This window comes from Panthera pardus, unplaced genomic scaffold, assembly GCF_024362965.1.
Source record: "Panthera pardus isolate Hobbes unplaced genomic scaffold, ASM2436296v1 HiC_scaffold_15, whole genome shotgun sequence".
Classification (NCBI taxonomy): Eukaryota; Metazoa; Chordata; class Mammalia; order Carnivora; family Felidae; genus Panthera; species Panthera pardus.
Window position 1 is genome coordinate 27,318,369 of NW_026526710.1, and position 13,266 is coordinate 27,331,634.

General features: G+C 49.6%; 1 protein-coding gene across 1 annotated transcript in view; it reads right to left on the reverse strand.

The window, feature by feature from the left end:
* IMPA2 (inositol monophosphatase 2) overlaps positions 1–13,266 on the reverse strand; it is a 46,768-nt gene that overhangs the window by 21,732 nt on the left and 11,770 nt on the right. The window contains exons 2-3 of the mRNA XM_019433886.2: positions 8,569–8,702; positions 1,601–1,705 (exon numbers count right to left, since the gene is read on the reverse strand). Coding sequence (XP_019289431.1) covers positions 1,601–1,705; positions 8,569–8,702 — 239 coding nt within the window. The remainder of the gene's footprint in view (positions 1–1,600; positions 1,706–8,568; positions 8,703–13,266) is intronic.

Genomic DNA, 13,266 nt, shown 5'->3' on the forward strand with positions numbered 1-13,266 from the left:
CAAGCTGTCTATCTGGTTCCATGTTCTGCGTGGCCCAGGGACCACTGGGACCCAGGAGAGGCCCGCTGGTGGATGTGTGGCCTTCACCACACGATGGGGCCCAGCCCGTCCTGTCCCCATTACCAGCACACTTCAATCACAAGTGAGACAGAAGAACAGGAGCTCCACTCAGTGAAACACACCTACAAGGGGAGACCCGAGGCTCCATGCGAATTCCTGCCCAGGGTGGGGGGGTTGTTGTGCTTCAAATTAGGCTGGTGACACTGCTGCTGTCACCAGATGGCACTATTCCATTGCCTCAAAAGGCAATGTGTGGGTATGACAGACTAAATTCTCAAGATAACCCACAGTGAGGGGTTAAGAAAAGGATGATGATTAACATGATGGATCAGGATTACTTTACGTACTTACACATAAACACACTATCTGAGGCAAAACACAGAGGAAAGCCCCTCCCACCCCACCAGTCTGGATGTGCTCATGCTTTTTCACTTTACGTAAGGAAACAGAGTATGTCCTAGACATCTGTGGAAGGGGCTCTCAAAGTGTGGTCCCGCACTGCTGGCGTTGCCTGTATGCCTGTGAGGAATGCACATCCATGGGCTGCCCAACCTGGACGGGGACCCAGGCAGGGCCCTGAACCTGTGCCAGCCAGCTCTCCGGGGGCCCTATGCATGTTCACGTCAGAGAACCAACCGTCTGTGGAAACCGTGTCACATTCAGTGCCCTTGTGCCCTTGGACAGCTCTGATGCCCATCCCATCGGTCAGAGCTTCTGGAGCAGAAGCCACATCCCTATCCCCTCCCCGAGCTCTGCAGCTCATTCCCCCTCTCCCCCAGGGCCTCTCTGACCTCCCTGAAATGGAATGCTCTTTGGCTGTTATTTACTCAGTCAGATTAGGTCCGGCCCGCTGCCAGTGGGTTCCTCAGCCACCTCACGGTAGCATGAGGTCTGCTCCCACCTCTGGAAGGCCACCCCTCAGGGGCTGCTGTCCAGACCTGTGCTCCTGCAGCTGCTGGACTGCACACACTTGTCTTATAACCCTGCTTGTTTCTCCAGGGGTTCCTTAAGGGGTTCTTAATTTAAACCAACATTTTAAAGATGGCAGACACAACATTTTTAAACAAATGAAGATTTCCTACATGCTGAGAGTATTTCACAATAAGGAAAAGAAGGAAATATGGAAAACCTTATTTTAAAAAATATCAACACATGATAGGGGTGCCTGAGTGGCTCAATCGATTGGGCGTGCGACTTCGGCTCAGGTTGTGATCTCACAGTCCGTGAGTTTGAGCCCCGCGTCGGGCTCTGTGCTGACAGCTCAGAGCCTGGAGCCTGCTTCAGATTCTGTGTCTCCCTCTCTCTCTACTCCTCCCCTGCTCATGCTCTGTCTCTCTCTGTCTCAAAAATAAATAAAAAAACATTTAAAAAAAAGTTTTAAAAAAATCAATACATGATTACCTTTTTAATGAGACTATCAACCTACTAGAAGTTTATATACTCCTGCCTCAAAAAATGCTGTTTTGGAAAAGACAAAGTCTTGGAGGGCTCTGAGGACACTTTAGGCACCGGAATGGGGGTCATCCGTGCTTATGCTCACCTGTGCACAAAGTTGCAGGTGCCATCAATGGGGTCGACAATCCAGGTGGGGCTGGGGGTGAGCACACACTTGGCCCCGGCGGCTGCAGCCTCTTCAGCAATGAACCTGTGGTGGACAGGAGCTCAGCCTGAGAAAACTCGCCAAGAACTCAAGACAAAGCGCTTCAAACTGCTTCCGGTACCATTAAAGACAAAGCAGACACAGCAAAGAGATTTCATTATGGTTTCTCTGGGTCAATCAGAAGCAGAGTCTACAAGAGACCATCTGCTTTTCTGTCTGCTAGCCGGACTTAGAAAACACGAAGTGACACCTCAACATAGGAGTTTTGGGAAAGCATCAAGGAGTGTGAGTGGGTCAGGTGGAGAAATACTAGAGAGAACACCGGGGAACAGATTTTATAACACAAAGCTAAACTCTGCTCTAACTTTAGTCTGGAGGAGAAAAGGCTGAAGACAAAGGATAGAGAAGAGAAGGTGGAATCCTGGCCAGGGAGCAGGACCCAGGACTCAGGCTTTAGCTCTCCCACCAGTAATGCTGTGGCCGGCGTGGACTGCTTCACTGGACCCAAGACACTGAATGTCACCCACAGCTGACACCTCCCAGGTCTGTACCCAGCCTGGCTTCCTCTGAGCTGCAGAGAAGGTGACAACTGTGTCCACCCACCATTCGGGCTCCATAGGAGCTGCCATTTCTCTTCAGAGGCCTTTTCCATCCTGGTCTCTGGCCCAGGAGCCCTGGGTGGGTCACACCTTCTCCTTCATGCTCTGCGACCCACGCACCCTGTAAGAACACAGGCAGCCCAGGACTGAGGCTGTGTACCCCCTGCACTGGCTAGAGTGGGCCCCTGTCCCCAGCTCCCTCCTCTATAATTAGTCCTCGGTAGACAGGCCCTCCTGAGCCATCCTCACTTGAGCAAGCCACCTATTTCCTGTTAGGAACCTGCACAAGAGAAACACATCTCAACATTTAGCCTGGTTGTCCCTCCTCACATCTAGCTCAACAAAAGGCACCGTCAGTACCCAGCTGCTCAGGCCAAGAACCAGGGAAGGCACCCTTACTTCTTCCCTTTGTCCTCCTTGCCCTCCATCCAACCACACAGGCTCAGCACAGCATGTGGGGGCATTTGGGCACTGGTTTATGCACCACAGACGCCACCTCTGAGCCGGTGTCCCTGCAGGGCCAGCCTCTGCTTACGCCTCCTGGAGCCGCTCTCGAGAGTAAAGAACATACCCTCTCTAAAGCTTACACACCAGGGCTTGGTGCACAGAGTGCTTGGTATGTGTCTCCAACTGTCATGTAACAAGCCCAGGTTCACCAGGAGTGGGGCCTTTGCCCTGTGTTCGGCCTTGTCGCCAGGGCCTGGTCCGCAGCAGGCGCTGAGCAAACACCTGTTCTGTGTGGGAATGCAAGGCCTTGTGGAGGGTTTTTCTATCGGGTTCTCATGCTATGCACATGTCCGTACTAGAGAAAAAGGGGGCCTGAAGACAGAATGTTTTTATCAAGAAGGATAAATGAAGGGAAAACAAGAAACATTTCATGTCCTCCTGCGGCATCTGGTATGTTGTCAGTCGTGGTCTTCAGGCAGCAGAGCAGGAGAGCAGCTTGGCCTCTAAGTGCTCCCGGAAACCACTTGCTCCAGAGGAGCTGTGCGTCCGTCCTAATATGGGGCAATGAACTTGCGGCCGAGATGGACATCATATTGTAAATAAAAAGGCGGAGCTGGAAAGCTCTGTAACTGCTCTGCCCAACACGGTACCAACTGGCTACATGTGACTGTTTAAGTTTAAATAATTTCAATTAAATGCTAGTTCACAAAACTAAAAAGTCAGTTCTTTACTCTCACTAGCTGCATTTCAAGTGTTGTCCTCATCCGTAACACTTGAGGAAGAACAAGTGCTGTGCATTCTGAAGTCACGGTTCTGTCAGTACAGCAGTGACACACGCCTTGTAATTTGTACAGTCCCCTGACCACTCTGGGAGCATCCTTTTCCATTTTACAGATTATGAAACTCATGCCCTACATGCACGCACAGAGTCATCTACCCCCTCTATCGGATAAAGCATCTGAAACCTGTCAGTGTGTATGATGAATGAATGTGTGTCATTTTCAGGTTAGTGTTTCCCTCCCCCCAGCTGTTGTCCCCTGGAGAAACCCACATGGGAGAGGCAGGGCACTGGGGTTGGGAAGCACTGAGTGAGACACCTGAGGAACCCACACCCCACACCCTGAAAAATGGCCACAGTGCAGAGAAAAGTTGGGTGAGCACAGTCTGAGCCCAGAGGCTTACAATCTAGAGAGGCAGGGGATGCAAGTTCCTTGCTTTTGTTTGTTCCTGGTCCCCTCCTCCTGCTGGGAGCTGCCCTCCCTACCATCACCCCCCTCCACAGGATTTTTGGGTCACTGGATCATGTGATCCAGGCAGGCAGGTCTAGATGGTAGACATGGCATGGTGAAAGACAACGCTGGAGGAGCCAAGCCGGGCAGAGTGGGGCCGGGCAGTGAAGACTGCGCCCTGACCGCAGCAGGAAGGCAGGTGATGTGCACACAGAGTCACGATCAGGCATAGCATTAGCTCTGCCAGTTTTCTTAGCCAAAGAGTTAAGGAATTAAATCCCTTTTCAATGCCTTTTTTCTACAGCTACATGATTTTCCTCCCATGTAATGGCTTGTGATTATGGTCTTGAGGAAAAGGGTCTACACCCCAAAAACACACACATAGGGACCAACTGCCAAATCTTCAATTGGGCACAAGGATCATAAAGCAGTGAGAAGGCATTACTAAGGTCAAGACAGAAATGGCAATGACTCACATCCAAACATAAATTCCCAGAAACTGAGGAGAAATGTGGAATTTTCTTCCTTTTTAAACTTGATTTAAGCAGGAAGTGGGTACCTTCTAGAGTTGGAGGGGCAATTGCCGGGGTCTCCCAGGAAGGAAGAGGAGAGAGCATCTCTGCAGGACTGGCAGCTAACACATGAGTCAGGGAGCACAACCTGCAGTGCACCAATGGGGCTTCTTAGGACAGGCAGGGACAGGAGGTGGGACGGACATGGTCTAGGGGGGTCACCAAGCAGCCTGTTGAAAGAAGCACCCACAATGCTTCTGTTGACACAGCTTTTGTTCTGCACAGCAGTTCTGGTAGGAATCGCTCAAAGTAATCATACTGAGCCCTAGACTTTTGCAGTTGATTATTCATGCCTGAGAGTTCTCTTCTTTTCTACTCAGCTGCCCGAGTGACAGAGGTGCAAGAAGTGTCTGTCACCTCCCTACTTGCTTTGTGCCTGCAGGTGGCACTTTGGGGCAGGGCCTTTGATGATGTCCACTCTTCTGAGGCATCCAAAATACCTCCCTGGTATGTAAGGAGAGCTGTAGTTTATTCACTGAAACCTGATTTTCCTCATTTGGGAAGCTAGTACCTACAGAATGGGAGAGAACATTCTTCAGCTCTCCACAGGGACATCAAGCTGGACACATGGAGGTGTGAAATTATGGAGATCTTAGTAAAAGCACTGGGACAGCTACATAAAATCCATAACGTAAGTAGGAAAAAAACAATCTACCTAAAATTTAGGGAACTCCTGGGCCTTTTCATAAGGCAGCTAATGTACAAGACGAAAACAGCACCTGGGGTAAGCTTCAAAGCTTCGTAACAGATTAGAATGACACATTCTGCTGCATAATTCAACTACCGTTTTTTTCTTATAGTCCTAACAAACCCTTCTTATAATTTTGATGGCCAAGGGCATCTAGGCCCTTTTCCCCTGGCTAGTTTGTCTACTCTGTGACAAGATCAGGGTCATCCTTTGGTCGACTAGGGAGCCAATTAATGCTCCCAGGCCTCGCCAGCATCGCAGCAGGCTCTGCTGCCCGAGGACAATGGGCACCCGGGGCAAAACACGGTGGGAAAGCGGTGGGGAGCAAGTGTCTAGCCAGTGGTGGCCAGGAATTTACATTTTCCAAGTCTAGAGAATACTGGGCATGCTGCAGGGCACAGGAGTCACCACGATGGATGAGGCCGTGTCCCGCCAAGGGGAGCCCATTCTGGGACAGAGGAGGCAGCTGGGTGCACTGAGCAGCTCAAGCTGCTCTCCTCCCTTCGCCTGTGCCAACCCAGACACAAGGGATAAGGACGAGGTGTATATAAATATGGTTCGGTGATGCTACTAAAGATTTCCAAAGTTGTGGAGCTTGGATCTGACTCAAAAATCATTCACTAAAAACAGGTTTAGGCACCCAACAAAGGCAGGCCTGGATGGGGACTGGGCTAATGTGGTCAATGCCAATACTGTGCTTTCTCTGTCAACCTTAACCTGCTGGTTTGCTTTCTGTCATTACCACCATACGATGACCTTGGCTGGGTGCCCCATCCTAGATGAGAAGGCTGGGACCCTGAGAACTGGCTGGGGTGATTTGCCAAAGCCGCGGGCAGTAGCAAATTTCAATCTTACAGTTTTTTGGCTCAGCATACTCCTGTCTTCCAGATAAGGGACCAGACTCTGGATTTCACAAATGAGTACAATAAAATAATAAAACCACCGAGTCTACACCAGGTAGACTTAGTTTATTAAAAACAAAACAGGTGCAATATATCTTTAATATTGTTTCACAAAAGACATAAAATGGGGATGAGCATAAGCTCAGAATAACAGGGAGTCCTTCCTAAATAAGAATCATAGGCAACTTTATGCTAATTGATTTAAGGGATATATTTAAATGCTCTGAATGCAGAAAAATTACAATATACTTTTTTATAATGTGTATGCAATTTTTTCTCATTGCAAATTTATCTGTGATCTAAAATATAACTAAGTGCTCCCAAATTCTTTTAAATCCTAGTCACTGGCAAAAAAGCAAAAACAAACAAACAAACAAACAAACAAACAAAAAACAAAAAAACCCACACCAAGCTTGGCATAGATATGTTGAGAAATGATTTCATCTATTTGAGTTTTCTAGGCAAACTGAGCAGAGTAGAAGCAGGGCATCCAGGCTTCCCCCAGTCCTGGTGGTGCCCTCAGAGCTGAGAAGGAAGCGGCAAAACGCCGGGGCTTACCACTGGGCAGCCACATCTCTTCCCTCACAGGCTGGTTGGCACCAGCTCGGGGCAGTTTGGGAACCATCGCTATAAATCACGGATTCCTGGGCAGATGTGTGCATCTGCATCTCCCAGGGCTTTTTTAGAGATGGAGGCCGGGCATTAGCAGGTTGGAGAAGCTCCCAGGTGGGCCTGGAGTACACCCTAGGTAGGGTCCACTGCCCTGGGTCAATGCTTTTCCAAAGGGGCTTCAGAGTCTGGTGATCTCCAGGCAACCCCAGGCTGCAGGGTCAAGTGGGGTGGGGGAGGGTGGTGGGGGCGGAAGGAGGTACAATCACTCATATAACACACTGACTTTTCTCCTGGGATATGCAGCAATGAAGATTTAAATATACCTTGTACAAATGGAATCCATGCCCCATATTGACATGAATCCACAAGAGTGGACCCAAACCACTCAGCAATTGCTGCCAACACATACAATAGGTATGTGATTTCAGAATTCAGTTTCTAGAATTCAAGAGTATTCTAACTGAAATACGCCAAAAGCCAAGCCCTGATAACGTCAATATGTCTGGTCTTGCAGTGACCTCCAGGCCTTTACCACATAACCAAGCTAGCCCTCACTTCTGCCACGGCCACCTGGACCAATACCACAGAAACTTCAAGCACCAAAACAGTTCCTCAACCAGAAACAGCTGGTTGGTTACTGCAGCCTTTTTCCTCTCAAAGAATAAAAGCAACCTATAGAATTCTTTTGGCATTGTCATTTACCTTATATTTCAAAATGTTAAAAGAAAATCATAAACATTTTAGAGCTTATAAATATTATAACAGATGTTAGGAATCCTGACTTCACACTGAATAAGGAAATAGGAAATAACAGACGGTCACACATAAAGGGTGTCAACAAACAAACGTACCCACTGACAGAGAGAATTTCGAAAGGAGAGTTGGTGACCCTGAGATGACCTAACCAGATAGGAGGAAACAACAGGGAAAAAAGGAGGTATGTTTGAAGGCTGGCTTGTCCCTCCTTTCATTTAATCACTCACAGGGGAAAAACTCTGTTGCACCCACCCTGTGCCAGATGGATGCTCAGGGAGGTCACCTTCCAGGTCTCTGCTGTGTAAGCCCATCAAACATGGAACCTTACCACAATCACAGTCATCCACAACCAGAAATCCAAGAGCTCCTATTCTAGTCTCCTCTGTGAGGAGAAAGACCCCTCTCATCTAAGGCAGTGGTTTTCCAACTCTCTTCTGCAGAACTCCAGAGGTGAAGGAGAGCCTGAGAAGCCCAACTCAGAGTTCAAGGGGAGCCTTCCTCTGAGGTCTAGGGTTCCCCTGGAGCTAGATGCGAAATGCCGCATACATATTTGAATTTTTCTGAGGAAAAAATTAGTGGTTTGCATTGGATTCTCCACATGGTGATGCCAGAAAGGTTAAGAACTTCTGCTCTAGAGAAGAGGGCAGAGTCCTCATAAGGGCCTTCTCGGGTGGAGAGCAGCCTTCCAGGTCTGCTGGTCTGGGCTGGCACAGGAGGGTGCATCACTGAGGACCGGCAGGGGCGCACCATCAGCCAGTGGACCTGGGGCCGCGTCCGTCTTGGAAAGTCTGCATGGGGTCACCAAGCAGACACAAGTCCCTCCAGAAATACGCCAAGTGGCTTAGCCGAGGACAGCAGAGACTTCCCCTGGGCGCATTATAGGAAGTAGACCTTTCTCAGTATTTGTAAGGTAACATATTGACATAAGGGTCGTCAAGATGACAGTAAGATGAATGAAAACAACTGTGTGTTTACCACGCTGTCTTAGAGGCAGACTGTAAGGCTCCCTGTTTCACATCTGCTCCCAGCAACCGGCAGCCTGGCACCCCGAGTCAGACGCTGGCAGCATGTTACTAGGGTGTCTTCCCGATGAACACACCTACCTGTGCGAAGGAAACCTCTTTTGCAGCTCGGAAATAATTAAACCTTCCACAAGGTGATCTGTTTCTGTCACGAGGTCTGCAGCTGATGTTTTTGTTGAGACGCGTTTTTCCTCAGAAAGGGCTTTCCTGATGATCTGAAATGAAAGTACATAAAAGTACAGGAGGTGGTTAAACCGACGAGCTCCCTCGTCTCGCAGAGACATTCATGCCTCCTGTGGGCAACTCTGAACAAAAGAGGTGGCAGGTGTGGGTTTGAGGGCCACCGGCTGCTTCTAACATGGGCAGGCCGCTGGGGTTCAACATCACACACAAGATCTTCTGCTGGGCGTTCAGTGAACCTAACTACCCGCTATTCCTGCACCAGAAGGTGGGCTCACTGGTTGAAGCCATCCTGCCCAGCCTGTGAGCAATTCTTTTTTTTTTTTTTTAATTTTTTTTTTTAAGTTTATTTATTTTTGAGACAGAGAGAGACAGAGCATGAACGGGGGAGGGTCAGAGAGAGAGGGAGACACAGAATCGGAAGCAGGCTCCAGGCTCTGAGCCATCAGCCCAGAGCCCGACGCGGGGCTCGAACTCACGGACCACGAGATCGTGACCTGAGCCGAAGTCGGACGCTTAACCGACTGAGCCACCCAGGCGCCCCGTGAGCAATTCTTTGAAGGAAAAGACACAGTGGTTCTGAAGAGTGTGAAGTTTCAACCAGTGGAAGATTATGTAACTAACACCTCTGCCCCAGAGAGTCCCGGGAATTTGATTTCAGTGTAAAAATGTATTTTCCCTAATTCACTTTACACATCACATGGAATGGACTATGCTCTTGAATCCAGATTACAAACGTTCCAACAAGGAGACCCGGGAGAGGTTAAGAGGCACTTCACCAACAGGAAGTCCCGCTCTCCCTGCTGCTCTGGTCAGGGCGCTACTGACCGTCCAAGGGGAACGTGCACATGGGCTGGCTTAGGTGCCAGGACCTCACTGATCCCCAGTTCTGGGCTCACAGGCAGGCTCTGTGGATGTGCAAGCCCCAGAACATCCGGTCCAAACCCGCTGCGCTAAATGCAGAGGTGAGGTGCAGAGGGAGCCTCCCAGCACCGCCTCGTGCCTGGCCCAACCTGGCTCTAGAAACCCCTGGAGGGCCCAAACAGGAAGGTGTGCGGAGTGGTTAATCCGTCACAGGACACTTGGGAAGGATCAGGTCTACTCTGTGAAATAAATAAAAAGCACTCCTTCTCTAGCCCAGGGCTTTCTTTTCATTTTTGTCGGTTGTAACAGCTCAGTGTCTCCTTCAGCACAATGACAAAGTCAGGACACCTAAAAATGACTTCAGACCTTTCCTCCCAAACTGGCTACCATCCCAAGATCCTGCATTTCTTTCCAAAGCACCGCCAATCACACAGCTACCCAGACTCGACATCCTTTGACTTATCCTTCTACCTTAATGCTTCCTGAGTGCCTCTTTCATGGCCAGCCTGTGCTATGTACTAACGGTGCTGAAAGGCAGGAGGGCAGGAAAAGATGACCCCCAAGTCTGCAGAGAGGAAGAGGACCTCAGATGGGATTTTAAAGAATAAGCAGGAGACCCTGAGACATTGAGCAATCCTCAAATTACTGCCCTCATCCTAGAGCCGGACAAAACAGTGCTGAGCCTAGACAGGTTTTGTTCAGTTTTTCATCTTGGTTGCAAACGGATACATATTACAGAAAATGTGGAGTGTAATTTTGTAAATAATGTGAATGACAAAGCATATAGCACTCACGTATAATCCATTAACATTTCTATGCCAGTCCCCAGACTGTCTGCCACTTGGGGACTTCTATTTGCAATATTCTGCTTAGCACTGTCAGGTTGATCTCCTTAAAACATCAATGTGCACACAGCAAGTTCCTACCAGGCAAATCTCCACAGGTTCCTTGTTTTTAAATTTGAAACTTCTCAATCTAGCTCATGTAGCATCTGCCCTTGTCCTCCAGGGATCCCTAAATTTTGGGCTAGTCTAGACCTCCTATTTGTAGGTCATTTGGCAGTGAGCTTGCATCTTGTATGGAAAGTCAGTGTGGAGCATCTACGGGGGGGGGGCGGGGTATGGTGTGTGTTTATATGTGCATGTGTGTGATGTGGTTTATATGTGCACGCAGGCAACGTCTGTGTGGTTTATACATGGGCGATATGTGTGGTTTATGTATTTGTGTATGTGATACGTGTGTGCTTTATGTGTGCATGTGATGTGTGTGTGGTTCACGTGTATATGATGTATGTGGTATGTGTGGGGAGGTGTGAAGGGAGTGTGTGTGGTTACGTGTGGGGTATGCATGCAGAGGGAAGGGGGGAGGTGTGGGGAATGTATGCAAGCAGAGGGAAGGGGAGAGGTGTGGGGAGGTGTGGGAAATGTATGCAAGCAGAGGCAAGGGGAGAGGTGTGAAGGGAGTGCATGTGGTTATGTGTGGGGTATGTATGCAAGCAGAGGGAAGGGGAGAGGTGTGGGGAGGTGTGAAGGGAGTGCATGTGGTTATGTGTGGGGTATGTATGCAAGCAGAGGGAAGGGGAGAGGTGTGGGGAGGTGTGGGGTATGTATGCAAGCAGAGGCAAGGGGAGAGGTGTGGGGAGGTGTGAAGGGAGTGCCTGTGGTTATGTGTGGGGTATGTATGCAAGCAGAGGGAAGGGGAGAGGAAGACTAGAGGACATACCACCAAAGCCTCTCAAACTTCACTGTGCATGAGTCAGTTATCTGGGGTCTTGCTGAAGTGAAAACTATGGTGGTTAAGTAGGTGTGGGGTTTGAGGTCTGATGTTCGCATTTCTGACAAGTTCCATGGTGACACCGATGCTGGGGGCCACACTGGACTAGTTGGGCTGAGAGCAGGTTCTCAAACCCCAGAAGGAGGAAGAGTCCCCTGGGGGTTGGATGTTCTGACCCAGCACCACACAGAAGTCCTGGGACCTCCACCCTGAGAGGACACAGGCTTCTGGCTTCATGTTACACTTGCCCCTACCCGCACATGTAGTAAGCATTTGTACAGTTCAAGATTATGATTCCAACCATGCACCCTGCAGCCTCTGTGCTGAAGCCAGAGCGGTTTTTAAACATATGTCAGCTCCAATCACTTTAATGCTTAGAACTACGCAAAGACTGCCATGGCTTTCAGGAAAAACCTAGACCTACAAATGTCACCTCCCATAGGCCACTCCCAGTCTCGCCATCCTTCTGCCACTCTGGTTTTCTGGCTGGTCCTAACCAAATCTCTTTCTATTCCAGGGACTTTATATCTTCTAACCTATCCAGAACTTCTTGCCATCTGAAATCATCTCACTTGTCCCTTTGTTGATGGTATGTCTCCCCCAGGAGAGCAGAGGCACTTTGGTTCCCTGCCACACCCCTAGCCTCTAGAACCATACCTGGCATAGAGTAGGTGCACAGAAGTCTTTGAATCATGAAGAAAATACACATCAAACTGCTTGGATAGACTCTGCACATTTTTTCCAACTGGACCATTAGCGCTTATATGAACACTGACCCCCTTGGTCTCTTCGTTTTGTTTCACTGTGGGTTTTTGGTTGTCCTGTGAGAAAGTTAAGATGGACTTGGAGTCTCCTCCTCCAGGCTCCATCCACTGGCCCCCCCCTCCTGGAGCCAGCCCGAATCTGCTTTATGGCCCCCGTGTCCACTCACCACACCACAACCAGAAGGGCTTGCTAACCCCCTGACCTTAATCCCAGCATAAAGCACTTAGGGGCTCCCTAGACTCTGAGGATACAAAACCCCCCAGGTGGCATACCATAGCTCTCGAGACGTGGTCTCCTGGCAGAGACTTTAATCCCAAGTAGCCAGTATCCTCTTCTTCCTTTCAGGGAGAGAAGGCCCAAGTTTAGCAAGACTCAACAGTCCACACCTCTCTGCCTCTCAGGCAGGTAGGCATGGCCCTGCTTTCTGCCCAGGAGGATGTGAATGGAGGGCTACGTGCAACTTGAGTCACACCATAAAAGGCCACTGTTTGCTCACTACTCCCTCCTCTCCTTTCCCCCTTTGCCACCAGCTGGTGACGTAGCCGTGGGGGTGAGAGGTCAGCTTTGGTCATGTGGGAAGTGAACACCTCCTTAAAGCATCAAGCACCAAGGAACCTGGGTCCCTGGGTGACTTGGAGAAGCACAGCCCCCGTTTCCCCAGATCCCTAACTGGGCTGTTGTGGGAAAGAAAGAAACCTGCCTCGCTTCTGTCACTGGTCTGTGAACAAAGCCAAGCCACCAACCTAACAATTGGGCCTCACCTAAACTCTGCATTCTCTCTCCCTCCCTTCCCCGCTCCATGACTGTTGGGCTCCAGCCTAAGTGAATCATTCACTCTCAAGTCTCCCCTCGGACAGAACCGCCAGCCTTCTTCTGGCCCATGTGGTGACTCAGCTCAGATGTCACCTCCTGTATGATGGGTTTCCAACATCTGCAGGCACAGCAGGGAGGGCACTCACCCTCTCAGCGTGCTGCTAGGGGACTTACACAAACCACACAGCTGGCCTCTTGGGATTCCACGTCAGTGCATGCCGGCGAAGGAGCCCCATCGGTCCTGTCTAGGTATCCACCTTCCACAGGTGGATTTTGTGGCCTACACAGGGGCTGCTACACAGTCAGGTGTTGGTGGACATTGGAATGAAGATTTCTTGGTTGCTACACACTGAGCTCATAGGTGACTAAAGTCTGGAAGACTTT